Source organism: Sturnira hondurensis, unplaced genomic scaffold (genome assembly GCF_014824575.4).
Source record: "Sturnira hondurensis isolate 20B ecotype Veracruz unplaced genomic scaffold, ASM1482457v3 Scaffold0005279, whole genome shotgun sequence".
NCBI classification, from domain to species: Eukaryota; Metazoa; Chordata; class Mammalia; order Chiroptera; family Phyllostomidae; genus Sturnira; species Sturnira hondurensis.
In genome coordinates this window covers 8,152,253-8,174,456 of record NW_028077910.1, presented here as the reverse complement: position 1 = coordinate 8,174,456, position 22,204 = coordinate 8,152,253, and the positions used below count along the sequence as shown (strand labels likewise).

General features: G+C 36.6%; 1 protein-coding gene across 10 annotated transcripts in view; it reads right to left on the bottom strand.

Annotated features, from left to right (window-relative positions):
• Positions 1-22,204, bottom strand: part of MECOM (MDS1 and EVI1 complex locus) — a 551,952-nt gene that overhangs the window by 1,944 nt on the left and 527,804 nt on the right. For 6 of the 10 annotated variants that reach the window (XM_037046581.1, XM_037046582.1, XM_037046585.1 and 3 more), the window contains 7 exons: positions 20,744-20,770; positions 15,234-15,400; positions 14,062-14,139; positions 10,197-10,366; positions 8,213-8,357; positions 4,733-4,969; positions 3,715-3,898 (listed from right to left, as the gene is read on the bottom strand). In XM_037046581.1, coding sequence (XP_036902476.1) covers positions 3,715-3,898; positions 4,733-4,969; positions 8,213-8,357; positions 10,197-10,366; positions 14,062-14,139; positions 15,234-15,400; positions 20,744-20,770 — 1,008 coding nt within the window. The remainder of the gene's footprint in view (positions 1-3,714; positions 3,899-4,732; positions 4,970-8,212; positions 8,358-10,196; positions 10,367-14,061; positions 14,140-15,233; positions 15,401-20,743; positions 20,771-22,204) is intronic. The other 4 variants (XM_037046583.1, XM_037046584.1, XM_037046591.1 and 1 more) reach the window with 2 other exon arrangements.

Below are 22,204 nucleotides of genomic sequence, written 5' to 3'. Positions count from 1 at the left end.
AGCTCACCAAAAATATCACACTGTGCTTGCGACAGAAAGTGCAAATACGAACAAGATATACACCTGCTTTGGCAGCACTGTGGTCTATTGGGAAAAAAAGCCCAACGGACTCCTGCACTTTATCATTGACAGCACTAAAGGTGAAATGACTCGTCCAAAATCACTCAACTAGTTAGTGGAGGAGGCATAATTAAAACATGTTTCTGCCCAACTTTCAATCCACTGTTCTTTTTCCAGTTCCCTTCCATGACTGAAATATTCAGTGCTGACACCCAACCACCTTGAAAGTTAAGATAGATCGAGTCAGCTCTACCAAAAAACAAAACCAAACGCCAGTCCCCACACGTGCTGACCGACTTGTGCTCCGTGTCTGCGAGCAGGAGGTGCAGGGTGGGGCTCCGGGAGGAAGCGCTCTTTCTTCCCTATTATCATGTCACACTCTAAATGACTGTGCAGCGAATCTCCCACTTGCTGCCAAGTAAAATATTCAAATGAAATGTTTGGTCTTGACTTGGGAGTGAACTTTTCACTGTTGATTTGCTATTGTTGGTCTCATCCATTGCTAAACTGGCTTGTCAAAATGCTGCTGAAGTGGAATCATTAAAGTCCTGCCAAAGACATTCCACTGTCTGTAAACAAAGACAAAATGCCTCTGTTGTTAAGCAGAATTTCATCTCGGGGAGTCATGCTGAGACATGTGGCTGGCCTGTGGTTTCTTCCTTAATCATGGCATTCAGTTAGAAAATCTGCCCTTGCAGGCTGATTTTGATTTGCTGGGTCATTGCTCTAAATGTACACATTTGACTTTTCTGTATGCAGTTTGCCTTCTGGACCTCTACCATTTGCCTATCTGGGTCTCAGCAGAGGCATAACAAATACTTCTTAAGCTTCCACTCTATTCCAGGCACCGTACTAGCACCCCAAAAAACAAGAATAAACAATATAGAGTCCCCATCCTTAGTATAAAGTATGGGTGAAAGGTGCATAGAAATTAATCTATTCTAATTATGTTCCCACTTTTAGAGATCAAGATAAAATCTATTATGAAATGGTTTTTTACAAAACCCATTCTGATATTTGGGACACTGAACGAGGGTACAGAGAAAATTTGGGAATCCTGAGTTTTAATCCTGGCTTCTAACCTCAGCTAGCTGGGTGACCTTTGGCAAGCTTCTTAACTCTCAAGGTCACTTTCCTCATATAAAATAGGGATAATAATAACAAAAAACTTGCCTCAAGGGTTGTGGAGGAATTATAAGCACTAACTTACATATAGTGCTTAACTCAGTGTACCTATAATCATGAAATTATTTTTGTAGGATAAAGTTTTACGGAGAAGATTACAGATAGAATGTAGCCACTATTGTGTTGGCCAATTATTTTGGATTCAATCACTATAAAAATCACAAACTAAACACATAAATGTTTCAAGTAAAGCACCTAAATCTATTCATATTATACAATAGATTCAAATAATATCTGCCTTTTGGTACTCAAAGGAAATAACCATTTTCATGCATGAGGATAAGTTTCCAGCACAAAAATGAAAGTTAATAATAATCAAATAAGTGGATAGAGTCTCATGAATGAAAGTCAGTTTGCAAAAGCACCTGACCACTTTCAAACTGATAAATATGACACTATCAAGTAACAATATGAATATGAACCAGGATTGTAAAAATGCAATTATTTCTTGTGATGATAACTGTTAGCTCAGCTGGACAGGAACTTTATGTCAAAAAGCTGGTACTAGCCCTGGCTGGTGTGGCTCAGTGGTTGAGCGCCAGCCTGAGAACCAAAGGGTTGCTGGTTTGATTCCTAGTCTAGGGCATGTGCCTGGGTTGTGGGCCAGGTCCCCAGTGCGGGGCACATGAGAGGCAACCGCACATTGACCTTTCTCTCCCTCTCTTTCTCTCTCCCTTTTTCTCTGTCTAAAAAGAAATAAATAAAATCTATTTTTCAAAAAGCTGGTACTAAAATATATCATATCAATTGTCTCTAGGTTTTCAGGTCCTTCTGCTTTCTATTCATTTCTGACAGTTTAGGAAATTTTTAGGTATTGTGTCTTATGATGAAAAGTAATCTGGTGGAATAATTATTAAAAAATTAAAAAAGAAAAGAAAACCAGGACCCCCAGTATCTCTGATCAATGAGGATGGATGAATGGCCAATCAAGAGTTTAAAAATAGCCCTGGCTGGTGTAGCTCAGTGGATTGAGTGCGGGCCTGCGAACCACACGATCGCAGTTCGATTCCTAGTCAGGGCACATGCCTGGGCTGCAGGCCAGTTCCCAGCAGGGGACTCACGAGAGGCAACCATACATTGATATTTCTCTCCTTCTCTCCTTCTCCTCCTCTCTAAAGATAAATAAATAAAAAATCTTTTTAAAAATGAATCATTTGTTAAAAAGAGTTTAAAAATATATTTGCAACCTCTTATGGTTGCCTCTGAGTGAAAATGAGGTATCTACTCTAACTAGTTTCTTTCTAATGTTAGAAATGGAGTGATTTATTTTGATCCCATTGGCTCATACAGCAGGAGGGATCTTAGATATCTTCTCCATCACCCACTTTCCAGTGAGAAAATGGTGCCTATAGTCATGACATGATGTTCTCAAGTTCATAGAGCTTGGCAACTCCAGTGTTGGGGCCGGTTGCTTTTACTTGAATTCAGAAAGAACATTTATTTTGCCTATTACCACACATGTTATCTTAGAGTTTTTACTGAATTGAATTATATTTAAAAACTTACATTATCCCATTGGCAAAATACTTTCTCCACCTTAATGGAGATATAACCACATTTGCCCTAAGACCAGCCCAAAACCTCTCAGCCAAATAGGAAATCATTTCCAAATGTACAAGTCAATATGGTCACATACTTTAATATATTAAGCCATCTCCAAAATGGACTCATGAATCAACCAATCAGACCAAAATGACCAATGAATATGGTTACAACAGGAAGTTTGTTTTTTTTTCAATTGACCTGAAAAAACGATCTGGTTGAGTGTGGATATCATGCAGAAAGCATTGATGTCCTTTTTCTGTGATAAAAGAACTGAGGCTCTTTGAATTGCTATTAATGGATCCTTAAATAGTTATTTTAGTTACCCCAGTGTTGACAGAATGCTGTAGAACCCAATGAACTGGGTACCACCCATTAATTAATGCAATAAAAATTGATACATTTTATTTCCACATCTGCCTTTAAATCTCTGCATACTTTTGGTAACTCACTTCATCTCTGATTTTCAGTTTACTCCTAAATTCTATAATTAACTAACTTGTAAATTAACAATATATAGTACAGGTCAAAAAGAAAGAGAAGGCAGAATTCACTTTCCAAAGATCTTAAACTATAACTAATTTGACCAAAATTACAGACACAAAGAAATTAAAAAATATTTGATGTAATACATAGGTAGGTGCAAGTGAACATTTTGGACTGTTGACACAGACGTCAGGAAACTGCAAGACAGGGAGTGATTTATAGAACAGAGGGTGTCAGAGTGTTTCTGTGCAGAACGCAGCCATATGACTTGCGGTATTGGTGAACTATTTTGTATGCAGTCATAGAAAGTAAGGATTTGAACATTTTGAGTAAAGCATCTGAACCTGTGCAGATTCTGGCATACTGCAAACATAGGAGAGCTGCCCTTGGACATCAAAGGCACAATGTCACCATGATGCTATACTGCTGGAAAACATGTACCTGTGATTTGGACTTTCTGTGTAACGGCTGTTTAAGTTCCTCTGGCACATGGGAAGTACTAAAAGAAGAGAGCTCAGCTTCAGTATATTGATTATCTTCCATTTTCCTCATTTTGAGGCTATCTGTGAAGTGCCTTATATGATCTAGAGCAGAAAGTCCAATTTTGTATTCTTCCTCTTTATACCTAAAATGAACCAATGGGAAAGCACAGAGGATTTTTTTCTTCTTCAGTTTATTATGCAACCAAATCACTTTTCATTTGAATCTATACAGTTGTCGAATGTTAAATTTGTAGTATAAAGTAGCATGCATCAAGTATCGGGTGCTTTAAAAGGTTTACAAATATTATATCTTAAAATAGACTTCTTTCAAGATTTTTTGTAACTAAAGCAAGCATGTATTTGAGATAAAGAAGTAAAGTCAACGACATGTGAAATCAGCAATGCAGTAGAGACAGAATTCATACGCTTATCATTGCTACTTATGGTAACATTTAGATAGAACCCACTAGCCATAGGAAAGTATAATACTCTCATCAATTTAACTATTTGGTTAATTTTCCCATGAAAAAATCTATCGTCTATCTAGATCACATACAAATCAAGTGAAGTGAAATTTATCTCAATAATATTTGACTAATACACCAGATTACTGAATAAATTAGGTAATGTTGAAACCTTTTTTTCTTTGAGATTTTTAGGTAAAGTCTAAATAAATGATTGTGCACTTATGTAATTTTCATCTATCCTTCCTACCTAAGGTTAAGCAGAGTTCCACAAATACCCATGTATACACATATGCTTGTGGGTTCTGTTGATGGCCACGTAATTTTCATCTATTTAAACATAAGCCACTGTGTGGCTTAAAAATTCAATTCTGAAAAAAAATTCGATTTTTATGAGTTATTACCCACAAGTTGCCCATCACCTAAAACACTGTTCTACTGGAAGAGCAAAGCGGGAGAATCACAACCGTATGTATCTACTCTTGCTTATCTACTGGTGCCTGAGGCGCTTACCTCACCGGGGATGTCTTGCAACCCATCTCCAGTGCGCTGGTTTCTTCGTAGTCATCCTCAGGGTTTCCTTCATGTAAATGACTCGTCACCGGTTCCTTTCCTGTTTTCCCAGTAATATCATTGTCTTCATCCTCCTCATCTAACAACACCTCATCTTCCACTTCTTCATCATCCAGTAAATCTGAATTTTGACTAGTCACTAAAGCCTTCTCATCCTTAAAGTGACTGCCATTCATTCTTTCAAGAGCATACAAAAGAAAAAGGGCCAGTTATTGGTTTCACATTTAAACATGCATTCAGCTTCACTGTCATGTCTTCCTAACAACAGTTTAGATTTTTAACACTTCTATAGTAATTTTTGAATGTTTATGCTTTATGGCAACCATGGGAAAATAACGTAACCTGACCAAGAAAAATGAAGGGGAAAATAAGTGTGTGCCTATTCAGATGATAAATGGAGCCCCAGCAGAACTGGGCACACAACCCCAGTCTCCTATCCCTACCAGGCCTTTGCCTGATAAATGGTGTTCTTACATATGATATCAAAAGCACACTGTGTTTTCTGTATGGAATGTTACCGGATTGCCACATAAGTACCCACCATTTAAATGAATAGATTTCTGGAAAACTCATATCCTGGGGAAACACTGACAAAAGCTCCAACACACATGCCTCAAGTGAATCTAAGAGTTCAAAAAAAATGTTAAGGTCACTGCCAAGGACCAACCAGCATTAGATGTTTCTGAGCGACGCTGGTGGTTATACGTCACTTAGACATCTAAAACTTGTAAGTGATTGAGGGCTCACCCCCACATACCATTTTCAAATTATCCCTGGTGGCCTAAGTATAAAAAGTGTTCCTTTATCCCACAATAACATTGGGGTGGGAAATGATCTAAAAATGTAATTGGACAAATACCTTTTGAAACTTCCTTAGCAAGCATGTCAAATATAATGATAAAAAAACTATTATATTTTAAATGTCATTTGTAATTTTTTAGCTTGTGTTTACAAGGACTGAATATGTGACTCAAAATTTTAATTTAAAAAAAGAGTTTAATTACATGGACATCCTAATTTAACACATCGGAGAGCATATATTAAACTAGGATAAACTTTCATGCTTTAAAGTAAACATCAAAACACGTGTAAATTAAATTTCATGCTAAGATTTAAAAGTTGAAATTGAGTTACAAAATAATTATAAATGTTTGGAATCAGAGAATATCTTCGCCTAACAATCTTCCTTCAAAGGTATATGATTGGGAAAGTTAAGCCACTCACCCACATTCAGAAAGCTTGTTGTGGGTTAAAACCTAATAGGCATCCGTATGTCCTGATTCCCGGGCCCTTCAGAATCTTTCCATTTTGTCTTGCTTCTTTACTTATTTACTAATTCAGAAAACTTGCTGAGACTGTTAAGTTATTGTTACAGTCGTGTACAATTTTCACATTTAATGTAACTATTTTTCATACTATAGAAAATCAGGTACCAGTGATAAACCCATTACTTTTCTACATTAAAAAAATAAAAAGATTTCCCAGGGTAAAAAAAAAATTAAATAAAAACAATCTTGGGTGTGAGAGATGCAGGTAGTAAAAATCCACTTCGCCACCAAGTCACAACATCATTAAGTTTTTCATACAACCAATCTGTTAGCCTCTTTTATTAAACAATGACGAAAACATGTTTTGCACAGGCATAAATTATTAGTTTCCAGTTACACTGCCAACTTGCTGGCCTAAATGAATCGAAATTGTTATTTAAAAAATGAAAGAAAAAGAAAATAAATAAATAAAATCTAAAAAATGAAAGAAAAAGGTAATAGAACAAAAGAGTGCATGGATGAAAACCAAAAGTAACAAAGGCAACATGATTAAGAAAACCTATTTGTTAATTATGCTTTCAAATGTGGCAATTTGGTGGGGGGGGATAAATTATTCATCAAAAGTAGTCTGATAGGAGATGAGGGGGAAAGTCAGATGGCTCAACCTTCTTCCTTCTGTGCTGTTTAGACACGTTGAAGCCAGATGTTGCCACTCTATGGTTCACAGACCTCCAATTAAGGGCTAGAAAACCTGAATAGGCAACTTAGAACCCAAATGTTTTCTGATAATGTAAATATCATTATCAAAATGTAAGACTGTCATCTTTCTTACCTGCTGACACTACTTTGTATTTCTGATTATCTTCCTCATTCTCTCTCTCTCTCTCACACGCACACACACACACACACACACCAATGGTGAGCAGAGGGAAAAATAAATCCAGCTGCACTTTTTAGAGGCTGGAAAGAGCCATGCAATAGCAGATCACTCTTTTTTCCTCTCCTCTGATACACACTTATATACAAGTTGAAGGACAGAAGTGGTTATATATTTCTATGTTACCTTGGGAAATAACGTTTATTTGAAACTTGCCTTAATAGGAAAGTTATCTGAAATAATTAACTCTGACTTTTAATAGCATCAAAAATAGAGAACACTAACAATAATACTTGTGTAATGAAAAGTAATGGTGTTTTTATTAACTAATTCCATATCACTTTAAAATGTATAACAGCATTTTAATTTAATAGGCCATTGGATAGTTATGTTTAGAAAAAATCTAGTTCTCAATATCAACTATTGATTTATAATATACAGATAAGAAAAATCCAGGAGTTTTGGTAAAATAATGTTTCATTAACATCATATAAAATAAAATCACTAGCTAAGTGTTATTATGCCTAGCAGCATTAGAAGTTTTTCTTTATGAACTAAGCCCTATGTGCCGGATGTTGACGACAACATGAGGGGTCCAGTGCACCAGGTAACTGAAAGCAAGGGCGATCACAGCCACAAATGTGCCGGGATCGTATGAGCATCCACTGGATGGAATATCAGGTAGCGACAGAAGTCTCAAGTGGTTTCCAAATGGGTACACCCACTGAGCATTATACACATATGTACAGATATTTCATTATACACAGATCTGTAAGTCATGCATATAGTCATAGAGTATAGTCTATATTATCTGTAATATATATAACATACAATATATAATAGTAACCACTGCTGACCAGTGATTCTAATGAACTCCTCTGGTGTTGTTCCCTTCTATACTTGGCAAGTTTTGATAAAATATTCTAATTAGCACCAGGAGAGGTAGAAGAGCCTGGTGGTAAAAGCCTGGGGCCCTGGAACCAGAGAGCCACTCTTCACTTAGGTGACCACTGGCAACTTTTTTCACTTCCGATAGCTCCATTCCTTCAAAGGTAAAATAGTATAATAATGGTTGATACCTATCTCTTAGGTCACGAAGATAATTAAATGAATTAACACATGTAAAACACTTAGAAGAACATTTAGTATTTAATCCCTAGATAAATACCAGCCACTGGTGGTAGGAGCAATAGCAGCATCACAAAAACAAACACAGAAAACGTATTTGAAAACATACTCATTTCAGAAACCACAGAGTTTACAAACCAGCTTTACCTCTCCTCTGTGTTCCTGGGAGACTGGCTGCTGTGGTTGCTATTCCCAATGAAATTTCTGATTTCCGTGAAGTAAGCATCTTCTTTGTCATCGAGAATCGCACCTGTACTTTCCAGTTCAGAATGAGGCGACGATGTTGCCGTACCTGAGAGGAGAGGAGGCCTTATATGAAAAAGACTATTATATATATGGCAACTTATTTTAAATCACATTCCTTTTACAATTGATCAGTGTTGTTTCCTAAAGCAAGCTCTTTCAAATATTAATGATCCTAATTTATCATAATGCACATGCTCATGAAAGTCCCTTGGAATCATGATGTACAGTCTCCCCAAGACATTATTTCTCCCACTAGCTCCCTCTTATCCCCTCTGTGACAGGGGAAGGTTCTGTTCATTCGGCGAGGAGAAAGGGTGAGGCAGTTTATCAAGAGGACTGAAATGGATTGGGCCAGAGAAAGTACCCAGGCCCAGTTGCTGTCAATATGTTGCCTAAAAAACTGAAAACATGCTGAAAATTCTGCATTCTGACATGGTGGGCTAAGCCATGCGTAGACTGTGTACAGTAGGAAGAGGACATTATTGGAGGGCCTTCAGCTTCTTTACCTAAAAATTAGAATCATAATACCTGCATGATCAGATTGTTGCAAGGTTCCCATAAATTTATACCCCTATAAACACTTTAGATGTGGTCAAACTTTAACAGTCACTCCATGCTGTGTATCCTGCCCACAAAATATCTAAAATTTAATAGTTCATCACAATAGTCTAGATACAAAACCAAGAGGTTAGAACTTCCCTCAGTTTCATAAAATTCTAACCTGGGTCGACAAATAAATATTCATCTATGGTATACTATATTTTTAACTTATATAACTTATTTCTGAAATAATTGTAACTAGAAAATTTTAATAGTATACTGTAAGGGAGCACAGTGTTAGAAAGTATAGCCAGTTTTGCATATTGTATTAGACTTCTGTGTCTAAAACCTGGTATTTTTAAACCGTGATCCTCAGATATTTTAAATGGTGGCCTTGAAAGAAATGAACAGTATATAGCTCTAAGCATTACTCCTCCAAGGTCATACCTAAGCAGTGTGCCTGTACAGTGGAGGAAGGGGTCATTAAAAATACATTCCTTAAGCAGAGGTTTATACTTTGTATAAGTCCACCGTTTTTCTGTTCTAAAAACCTCTTTTCCTGACCTTCACACTCACTCCCTCCTCCAACCCCCAAGTCACTTTCTTAATTCTCTAGAAACAAACCGTGGCCACACAGGGTGGCTCCCAACACATATGCCAGCAGGTAAATGCTAGTTAATGGCTAATTTTCTAACTATCAGAAGCCAAAGGCAAGAAAACCCACCATCTCTTCTGCTAACTATGTGCTGACAGGTCTGGGGCAAGGGAAGATTTTTGTCTAAAAAACTTACATTATTAAAAACTTCATTTAACATCAGAATTTGTGACCAAAACCATATTCTACTGTCATTTGTCATGGGTTATCCTGATCATGTCCATAATCTTCTACTGCTAATTTCTAAACAAAGTCATCACCCTGGAGACATCTTCTAAACTTCAGACCATCCTGCAAATGCAGCCATGGTATTTCAGTCAATCAACGTTCAGAACCTGGGATTCTGGCACTGCACTCTGGAACGCCTGCCGCTCCTGGGGGCCACATTCCGCACAAATAGATGGAAACACTATTCCCTGCCCTTTGGGAAATCTTCATTTACGTCTCCTGTGAGCCTGGGTCATGGCCCTCTTTGAGACTGCCCATGGAGATGAGTACAGGAGAATAAAGGATAATTCAAATAAGGCTCTAAGATCTCAAAATCACTCTAAAATCTCAAGGAAATCACACTGCAAAATTTCACAGTAGGCTCTGATTCAAGAGTGAAAGTGAAGTGAAATGAGAAAAGCATGATAATCTCTTCAAATAAAAAAAGGACATCCTCTCCTCAAAACGCAACCGACCACCCACCAGACATGTTGCCATTCTCGTGCTTCTTTAGGTGTCTGTCGAGGTTGGTCTGCTGACCAAAGCACCTGTCACATAAGTGACACTTGAAGGGCTTCTCCTTGTTGTGGATGTTGCGGACATGCCGCTGCAGGTTGGAAGATATGCTAAACGACCTGTCGCAGTATTTGCATCTGAAAAATAAGCAGGGAGGAGGTTTGTAGGAAAATCAGAAGGTATTTCTGAGACCGGGAAATCTGATATCCAAAAGTTACCACCTATATAAAAGAACACGTGAGAAAAAAGGCAAAGCCAGAACACTATTCACACAGTCAACGTTTCAACTCCAATGGACCCATTGTTTTAAAGATTTTCATGACTTTACAATATTGTACAAAAATGATAATACAATACTGGTGACCTGAATTTATTAGGGTAATCAATATTTTAATAGTTTCTAATATTTTAATATTAGAAATATTATTCTAATATCTTACAATAAACCTCATTAAAATTAAGAATATTATGGAATAGTGGTATTGTTTTATCTTCTGAGGACAATAAATTTAAATCCATCATAAACAAATGGGAAACAAATTCACAAATTCTTCAGATAAAGTGAAAAGATCATTTTTATTACAAATTTCAGTCTAATTAAATAATTTCTTAATGAATTCACTTTCTCAATTACTAATCCTAAAGGAAATTCATCTATCTTCTTCAAAAATAACAATAAACATTCCAAACTTTGAAAACTGAAAAAATGTGAATAGTTTAGTCTGACACCCAAAATACTGAGTTTCACGATCCGTAGTGATCAGGACCTGCAAACCCTTTTGCTAACTTTTAAACTGCTACAGAAGAAAGTAAGAGTGCCATGAAATTCTCTTTTTGAAATAAAAACAAAGGTCTTCCTTCATTAATCTCCCCTCTCCATGCCCCTAATTTTTCATTTCTATTTTTGTTAAAAAGTGTGCAGCAGTTCTGAACCTGGTCAGGTTTTCAGAAAAGCATTTAATATTAATTAGCTAATATTCAGAAGTTCTCCTTTAGATATAAAATAAAACTGTAACTCCCTCCCACCCAGCTCTTATCACTGAGGAAGGCAAGTGGTAACTTACGGAGTATTTCTCTAGCATCTTAAAGTAAACATTGCATTATCTGTTTATGCATTTTTATATGTGTACTACTTGAACCACACAAAAAAATCAACTTTTTCCAGATAACTGTTAAGGGACATTTTTTAACTTAGCATCCAGAAGAGTCTTAACTCACTCTTCCATGTATGGAGAGCCCTTCTCCTCCCACTTCTGAACGCAGACTTAGTGGTTCGAGTGCTCTCCATAAAAAAACACCCCATTCCATTCTGCGTCTGCGGCTGTTCACCATAGACAGGTGAGCAGCCATCCGTTTCTACGGGTATTTGGGCTTCTAGCAAACACCCATCTGCTTCTGCGGGTGTTTGGGCTTCGCTGGCTGTCTCCAGGTGATGCCAGAAGACTAGTTAGGCCAGTAGGGAAAACAAATCTCTTTAACCAGTGACTCTGGCCTAGTATCAATAGACCAATTCAAGGACTGATTTAATTTTCCCCCTTAAAAAACTATTCTGGCATCATGGGGTTCCTCAACTTCCCTCACTTAAAACATTAATTAACAAATGTATGAAACTCCACAAGGATGACAGTTGTAATATTTTAATCTCTGGTTTTGAAAAATGCAGAGCGAGAGGATACAGTAAAAGTAAGTTTACAGGCATTCGTACAGAATACAATAATTAATAAATAACTGTACTAGAGTAAGCTCTTCTGCATTACTCACACCTGTAAACCACTTTGCCCCACCATGTATATCGATGGAGTCGTGGCCTCCCCTGCGGGAGGAGGACGAGGCCAGCTGTGTCGGCTCCAAGGCTCATCGTGATGAGAATCATGCACAATGAGCACAGCTGCGCTGTACTGAGCAGAACCACCTATGAAATACTGATAGAGAAAACGTATGCTCCCAAAAAAACTCTTCAGAAAAATTTCCACTCAAAACATTTTCTACACAAATTGTGAGGAAGACAGTTAGATTTTGACATGCGTCCAACTTTCTGCCTGTATGAAAAGGGACTTTTCTAAATCTAATAAACATCATCCCCTCTAATATAAATAAAACTGGCCAAGAAGGACAGTAATTATCTGTTACTTTGTATCCTTCCTTTGCTAGTATCTTGGCCAAAAAGTTTAGTGCTCTTAAAATTTAAAAAAAAATCATTCCATTCTACTCTAATAATTAGTAGGTGGTTAAATGCCTAAGTTTCAGAAATACTTAAAATGAACACAGAACACAATTAAGAGCAGTATGCTATTGAGAACGTGGATGTAAACTGGGGTCATGGGGGCCTTTGAGATCCTGCTAAGAGATAAAATCCCTGGTGGGAGAGCCCCAGGCCTGCCTTTTAATTCTGGATCTATCAGCGCCAAACATTAGAGGAGGCAATTAGTATCTCAGGATCTGAATTTGTTCACTTGTGAAACAGAGGAGCTGGGGAAATCACTAAGATCACCAGTTATCGCAACATTTTGGTTTGTGTTTCAAAAAATATACAGATAATAATGGCACAATATATGGGGTGGAATAACACCACTGAGTCGGGGTGTCATGAAAGAGGGAAGTGAGCATTAACATAGTTGCTTACCAAACCTTTGGCCATGACAAAATGTCATGGTGGAAATCTTGCCTTCCACTTACACAGAATTCCTGGGATCTAAAATTCTCTCAAAGAGCAAAATCACTGAAAAGTTTCCATTTTTATATCCCTCTGAGACTTACTATATCAAGTGTATCCTATCATATATGAAGTATAACTATCACTTATAATTAGTGATGTATAAAACCTGCAGGAAAGCAAAGAATCTCAGAAAATACTTTATTATCTTCTAAGTCTAAGTCCCTCTACTTTTCTCCTAAAATTTCCATTATCTTCAAGTAGGTATTGGTCTGCCCATTTTCTTATCCTTGTATGGAAAAAGTCTTTGAAACCTAATAAATAATTTATTCATTTTAATGAAAAAGCGAACATTCAGACAAAAATAATTTTACACATATGCAATACATAAGAATTTCAAAGCAGAATGAAATTACGATATTACTTAAGATAAATAACATTCATTCTCTGAAGAAATATTTATGAGCACCTAATACTATGTGTAAAGCATGGCGCATTAAATAACGTAGATTATATTTTAAGACTGGAAGGGAGAATGTTGATTACTTTCATTCTTTAGTAAACAGTAATATTAAAATTAGATACATGCCCCACATGTCATGTGGCTGATCTTGACATTTAACAGAATAAGCTAAGAGGTACTTCAGAAATTGTTGGGGGAAGTGCCCCTCTTCCTACAATATATCCTATTTTACATGTTCTTTCCCTAGGTTGCACATTTTTTTCCTCCCAGATTTAAGGTTCATTCCTTTAACCTCCTATTGAGACCTGTGGCCTCGGACTCAACTGTACTGGGAAAACAGGAATATACCTGTTAACTCCTAGCAGAGAGTTAAGGTCTGGAAAAGGAGGCTGCACTGTGATCATTGTCAACTGAAAGAGCAATAATTATTGGGAAAAGAGAGAACTAAAATTAATTTTTAACAGCTAACCTTTTTAACACTTCTGTATTAGACACTGCTAGAACTTTTAAACTGAGATGTCAGAAGCTGTGATTAAAGAAATTAGGACTCTTCTCATTTTTATCCTAGCCATTAATTAATTCTTCTTTGACTCAAAATTGAACAGACACATACATTCAGACACACCCAAAAGTAGTTCCCTTTAAAAGTATGGCAATGAGCTCACTTTAATTATTACAATATTTATCAAGATATTTAGTAAAAGCCATTGTCAAACCTGTAAGGCTGCTCTCCTGTATGGGTTCGCAAGTGCCGTGTGAGGTTCGCAGACCTTGGGAAAATCTTGCCACAGTATCTGTTATGAAAAGATGGTTATGAGAGAAAGTCAGCACAATTGATTTTATTTCACTCGAGCTACATAGAAGCCAGATGCTAATTCCTGATTTAATTAATTTTGCATGGAACTCACATGCCTTTGGTATTTAAAATTTGCAACAAAGCTGTTCTACAGATATAAATAACTCTACAAATGAAGGCTGCGTTATGAGAGCTAGCTGAATTTGATCATGCGTAAGCAAGAGGTTTATGAACACAGACGTTAGTTTTGATGACCCCCGTAAGCCTTTTTTTATTAACTCTGTATCTTTATGTTCATAAAATGGAACCAGACAAGAGGCTTAAAAAAATGACAAGAGTCTGTGATTCTGGGTGGATGTAAACAGATTTCAAATGTTTCAAGTTATTTTACATGTTAACCACAGTGACAACTCTCTGTGCACTGAGTGGTATTGGATCAGACAAGATTCTAAGACTCCATCCATCAAGGTATGTTCCTGTGAAATCTTGTCTGGAAACACAGTGACACTTTTTCCAAAGAGCAGATACATTGATTCACCTGAGTCAGATGCCACAGATTTCTGGAGACAATTCAGAAATTATAAGCATAAATTTATTTTGTTTTAAAGAAGAAAAAACAGAAACAACACACACACTTTCTTGTATTACTGATGAGCAACAAGAAACTTATTTGCTGGCTTTGTTCACTGATGGACCTCATTCGTCCTTCATCAATGACCTTATTCATCAATGCCAGGACAATTAATACATGCATGCTTAAGGACAGTAGTAGTATACTTTTGAATGAAAATAATTAACTGTGAAAGAAAATTCATGAATATCAAAGTGAAACAAGTAGATAATATTTGGACTGTTTCCAACCTCATTTATCACAACCAAGTGGCCTGTGTTAAAATTCTCATTTAATAGTAAGTTTTTAAAACCACTATTCTTCTATCTCACTAAATAAAGAGTACTTTGAAGTGCCTGAGATCTATCGTGGCCACTATTAATCATCCAATCATGAATAATTTCCAAAACAAACAGCGGGAGGGCCTTTGAAATCAGAGAGGAGGTTTTCAGAAAGCCAGCCACAGTCAACTGTGCAGTTACCTGCAGGTATAACGCTCTTTTCCTTTGCGCAGGAGGTTCTCTGGAAGGGCGCTGGGAGGCGCTCGGAAGTTGAACATAGAGGGGACTGACTGCAGAAGTTCACTGGCCTCCGGTTTCAGCGCATTGAAGCTCTCCAGCTTCTCCGCCATGTTTTCAATAGCTGACATCTAAAAGGCAAATGCACAAGACCATAAAGGACCCATCGGACATCCCTTCTTCTGTAGTAATCCCTTCCAAACCAAAAACACCATTAATAAAAATAAAAAAAAGAAGCATCAAATCTGCTGAATGAAATGGTCTGTAGAAAGAGGTCATTGTGTCTCAATATTAAACAAACGATAGAATTTAGTAATTTGGGGAATAGTAAAGGTTAGAAAGCTCATAAAATGCTGGGTATAGTTTTTCATAAGACCTTGGTTAGACCATTTTATAATAATCTGATATACAATTGAGCAGTGAAATATATGAGAGATAATAAAGCTAAATTAGATTTTTATTAAATTACGTGAGAGCACTGGTATTTATGTCATGGATACTGACAGTAAACTGAACATTATAAGGAAAGAAAGGTCTTGTATGCCTGCCTAGTTAATAAAACCATAGGAAGCATGGAGTCTCACGAAAAGAACTCACAGTATGAAAAACATCAAGTGTTCCAAAGTTACAACTTAAACCAAAAGTGCGTAATACAGAAAGAAAAATGAAATGTGTACTAGGTGTTTTACCTACGACTATGTTTATTAATAGCTGGATATACTAAATTTTAAGTGGGATCATATACAAAGAATTCTGGTGAAATACTAATTTGGACAAAGATAGGGTGGGAAGATCAGTTCATAATATTCTATCTTCATACAACAAAACTTGGCATGGCTGTTATAAGGGGAGTGATTAGTATAACCACACTCTTGGAGAAATATTCTTAAAAGAAAAAAGTCTGCTACCTAATTCTTCCCCTCAAACAATCTCATTTATTTTGCCTCCACTCTTCAAGTTCTAGTCCACCTTCACACATACTTGACAGAGTCACAACCGGAGGGTCACATTCACTTTTAACGTTACTTGACACTTTAGGTCCACGGTTAGAGGAGCTATCCCTCTTCCATCACCACTCTCAAAATGTTACGTTTCCTCAGTGCTTACATTTTATTTGGAAGCTGCTGACTACTGAGTTTTTAAGTAGAAAAAGCAAACTCTCAGGCCATCTTGTTAAATCAACTCTCCCATTATTTATTTGGTTCTCAGGGCATTATGCCACCGGAGAGCTCAGAGGGCTGTTAAAAAGGTGTTTGCACTCTGTATGCACTCCACACGTTTCTCACAGAGCTGGGGTGGTAGACCAGAAGACTCCACGCAAGGATTAGAAATGGTAACAACTGCACATTCATGCAACTGTTCCACACAGGAGGATGGTTCTTTCGCTGATGAGATGGCAGGACAGAGGTAGAGGCCTCGGTTACAAACCCAGGTTAAAAATAAAAGGCAACACTTCCAACTCAAAAGGAAAATTAACAAAATGATACGTTCCATGGACACGCAGCTGGACAGAACACCACTGACTTCATAAACTACAGCAAAATCTTCACAGAATGGCCTGGACAGGACTGTCTTCTTACAACAGGAAAATTTTTATGCTCGATTCTTCAAATGACTATTCATGTTGTAGTTAGCTCTCTTTCTTTTTTCCCCTTTATCCTAGCGTCTGCCCTCGCATTTCATGCCGGGACTCCTAATGTGAGCTACAAATTGCAATGTACAGGGTACCACTGCCAATTTGCCAAATGTCTTTCATCAAACACAGTGCAAAAAAAATCTCAGAGGAAAGTCAAGATACATTTACTTGTCAGACGACAAATGTGAACGTATTGGGAGGCGGTAGGGGCTATAAGCTCAGGGGTTTGATTCATAATCACTCAGCTGCTAAAACATTCTCCACAGATGCAAGCGGACAGCACATTTGTCACCATGAAGGATTCTGACGGGTACTGATCACAGGGCAGAGATATGGAATGATGACGCTGCTCAGCCCGCTTGGCGGAGACTCTGTCCCTGCAGAACACGGCCATTATCCCCCTCAGCCGGAGCATTAGCATTTGCCTATTACTTGGGATTTTATTTATTAAAAATCAATCCAGAAATATTTTATGATACTATTTTATTTGCATTTATTCCTTCTAATTGTTCCTTGTAGAAAATCATTTTGATATTCCATCCTCCATGGAATAAATTGTCTGAGTGAAAAATGACCTCTAGCCTTCAAGCTGATTAGCAGTAACAAGCCAGGGTAAGGGTCATAATCGCATGTATTTATTGGGCAGAATAGTAAGTGCATGGGTGATGATTATAAATGTTTTATTTATGTACATTTAATATCTGAGTAAAGTTTCATTATCTAGTGGTTTTAAATCATTTGAGTGTCCACCCTGCTGACACACTCAGATTCCCATGGCAATGCATCTTATAGGCACACTTTTCCTTTTATATGGAAAATAGCTTACTCATGACTATTATTATTCTCTGCTTTCATCTCTAGCTCATATAAACTACAAGTCCTTCAAGTTATTTAAGAGCAATTGGCTGTTGAGAAATGTGTCTTGCTTTAGTAGCTGCTAATAGCTCCTTCAGAAGAAAGATCACTGTGGTTACTTTCCCTCGAACTGTTTCCATTTGGGAAAACCATCAAGAAACAAGAAAATATATTATGGGCTTGATGACTAAATAATGACATTCTTAAAGATAATAGAGGTTACCCAAGTGCCTGTCTTATAAACCACCCCCACCTTGGGCATCATCTGGTATCAAAAGACAAGAGGATTAAATTGGAGTGGAGACGTGGGGGAGAAGATGGGAATTGAGCTGAGGGTAGTGACTGACACCCCCCCCCCACCATCTGTCTGGCTAGCTGCAACAGAAGCAACACAAAAGCCACCTTGAACCCTGTGTAACATTTGCTCTTACCGCACATGACCTCAGCTAAAAAGAATAAATTCCCCCATTAGGACAGACAGAAGTGACTTAAACACTTGCCAATTGGGGTAGTTTAGCGGTTGTGTGACCAACCTGAGCCCTAATCAATACCTTGAATTAAGGTGGTGGATTAAGATGAGCTTTGTCTAGTGTGTTCGTCACAACTCCAACTGTATCTGGCTATCTGGCCTGACCCATGTGATGTTCCTCATGACGTAACAGTCATTTTACATAAGTTTTGACCTCCATTTTAAAGTCTGACTTGGTATTTTTTTAAAAAATTAATTTGGATAAATGGAACAGAATCAAGCTATATATTTTTTTTAGTTATGAAAAGTCTGCTGAAGAAGGCAATGTGTACTACCATGAGTAAGAAATTTGCTGAGAATGGGGAAAATAAAGGAGGAAAAGTCAGATCATATATTTCAGGAGTGTATTGCTCTGTGTCCTATTAATGTCATAAACTAATCTCTGATCAGTAAATGAAAGGTTTTTTTATGGAACAGTAATTTGTATTTATATATATATATATATAATAGTTGTTGATGGTATCTGCTGCCAGATGTCAGGAAGAGGAAATCATTTCACCCCCTTCCAGTCCCCAAGAGGCTATTAACTTCATAATGACGCAAACTAATATTTAGACACAACTCCCTAGCTTCTACCAAAACAAAAAAAAATGTAGCTATATCTCTGTTCAAATAGTTAGTATTTTTAAAAACATTTCAGCAGGCAAGATATCATCAACTGGGTACTAAGTGCTGAGCCTAACATTTATTATCTGGCAGCCAATAATTGATGACATAAAGAAGTTCCTTATTAAAACTATTAAAGTGACAATCTGGTGATATGAAATGATATGTCCAATGGCACCATAAATTACATGACCTAATGTTTCACAAATTAGATTACACATGCCTTTATCATAAAATAACTAACTTTTCATAACTAAAACTTATGATGGGAAAGTTTGTAGATTTGGTAGTTTTCTATAATTATTCCCTTGATAATCTCGAGAAGTTTCGAAATTATGGCTATTTGGAGGGGAAGTAAATATTCACATTTTATCATCATGTCACTCCATGTATCGCATTCAGCAATCACAGTCATGAAATCACTTAGAGTTTTTACCACTAAAAATAAAATCATGTATCTCTAATATTTCCCATTAATATCATGTTTGATATCACACATATAAGTCACAGCTCTGAAAGACCTATGAATCAGTGGAGTGGAGTGCTTCCAAAGAACTGCAATGGCAGCTGCTATACCATTGTATTATCAGCAAATGGAGTCTAACTTCAAATCTGCTATCGGCCTCGGAAGTTACAGAACCATTGGTCATACATGGAGGGGACGCACCTTCTGCTTGAAGTACCTAAGTTGCTACTGGGGAGTAATACTCTCCTTGGAAAGTGAGGACTGGGAAGCATGACACCGAGGACATAGCTCCACCAGGAAAGGCAGAGGAGGGGCACAGGACACACAGGCCAGGATAATGAAAGAGTAACCCCTTCCCACACCGCTTTGCCGAGGGTGTCTGTCTCTCTCTTTCTTATCCAGGACTTTTGAAATAAATGAACTTAATTCTTAAAAGTCTATAGGGATGAGAAAACCCATAATTGATCACGTATTCCACAGAAGAAAAAAATGGAGGAGTTTCTGATAAAGGAAAACCAATGTCAGATATTAGAAATAGGTAAGTTCTATAGTGCTCCAACATAAAATACTTTACATATAATTCTATGTGGTAACTAAAGGAAAATTGAACTATATTCTAAAATTTTACCTATCCCTCAAAATCAGTATACATATGCTTAGAGGAAATTTTGTAATGTATGTTATTTATGTAAATTCCTACTGACCCACGGTTTATTTGGGAGTGAGAAGGATATAAGCACTACTTTTTATTTTGAATAAAAAATAAAGTTGTCCCCTAGTATCATTAACTGACAATTGACTATATCTAAAAATAGTAACTGAGGGCTAAGGAAGTGAGACCCAGTGCTAAAAGATCCATTCACTAGCTAGATATGGATTTATAAACATTTAGTCTTATCTTTCCATAGGGAAAAGCAAGGTCTGCCCTGGGATGTATGGATTTGAATTCTAATGTCAGCTTGTATCTACACATAAGTTTAAGTTTTATTGTTTTGAAGCTTTTATCAAAAGCATCTTTAACATGCTGATAGAGGCTTCCCCAAATAATGGCTGTTTTCTCCTTAGTGACCCATCTCAAAGCCTCTTTTAATAAAATGCTCCCAAGTGCCCAAAAAGTGTTCTACATCAAGGTATAATTATGGAGAATGGGTCAGATTTATAGAACAAACTTCTCTCTGTAAACAATTTATAAGCACACTAAATGCCCAATTATAACTGAAAATATTTTGCAGCTTCACAAGCTGAAAAATCATCTTCTGAAGCCATATCATTAATGGAAAGGGGCTCATAATTCTTTATGTCTGTAAAGCAGTTTGGAATATAAGTTGTTTTCCTTGTAAAGCTCCATTTTTTTTAGTCAAAAATATAAGTAGGAAACTTACCCAAGTTCTTTGATCAGGCAGTTGGAACTGGGAGCAAAATTGAAACAAAAACAAATAATTACTTCTGTACTTCTGTACCAGTATCTTTACTAAAATCTACCCTTTCAGAAATTAACATTTATACTAACTTAGTAATTTGTTTGCTTATCGTGTAATTACACCTTCAGTAAAAACTGTGGAAATGAAAACTGTATATTTTCATTAACACTGCTAAATTTCCTCTATTTATGTTAATTAAATTTTAGAATTAAGTTTATAAACCAGAATGCTTTTTCCAAGAAAGCTAAACACTATCTACTACCCACTCTTAAATGGCAAAGTAGATACTTTCTGTTTTTACTCATATAAAACATGACTTCTAAATTTTAAGTAACTAAAAACAAGAAATTTCCTAAAAACTATAGTCCTTCACATTTTTATGTTAATAGCAAAGCAAATAAGATATCTATTCAAGTGTAAACCATGGAACAAGATAATCTACTTGGACTCAGCCCATCAGTAGTGAAAACACCTTAAATTAAAGAACTACAAACATTTAACTATTTATGACAATTTATGACCAGAATCACTGGAGAAAACTTGAGTGACTTAGAAGCTCTTCCAGGAAACACAAATGCATTTCCTTCAAAAATATCATTTCACTTGGTTAAGTGGGATATGTCTTACTAACACAAGTTAAGGAAGACACACAGTTTTTAAGGATGAAAGGTTTATCGCAAAAGCAATACAGCAGTCAGAAACACTCGTTGGAAGCAAAACAGAAGATGAAGGGAAGAAGACTTGAGTAATTTCACATCAATATAGAAATGACAACTCAGAAAAGACTAATATTTTCCTCATTCTTTGGGATGCAGTAACAGTATAGTCTGACATTTTGCGAGAAAGAAAATAAAAAGGAATGAATAAAAAGCAGAAATAGAAGTAAAAAACTTCTACTGCAGATGTATACAAAGCCAAACATTTGAAAATAAAATGCATATTTTATTGCTAATATTAGAACTACAGGAAAATCAAGCCAAGAAATAATAGCCAGTTTTACAATGTTGTTATTGTCAAATAGCAATTCAAATGAGCTACTGATGTGAGCAAAGTACCCAACAGAGAAATCAATGAAAAGAACATTTCAAAAATCACGCAGTAAACTGTACTTGAATAAGAATTAAATTTAAAAATAGATAAATAAAAATAAAACTTTAAAAAAATCACGCAGTAATATCACTCCCTTTATCTCCTCCGCTTGTGGCTGTACCTCCTTTTCAAAAAAATACAACCTAAACTAAGACTCCACAAATAATTTTAACCACTTAGGGAGAAACTCCACAGTGTTATTTCTTTACTATATGAAACTAACTCATCTGTAAGAGAAAAGTGAAAGGTCAAATTGTCCTCCAGTGGCCAAACAGAGCAAACATACTTCTTTAACCGTTGAACTAAGAGGATGCATTAGACCCCGAGAATGAT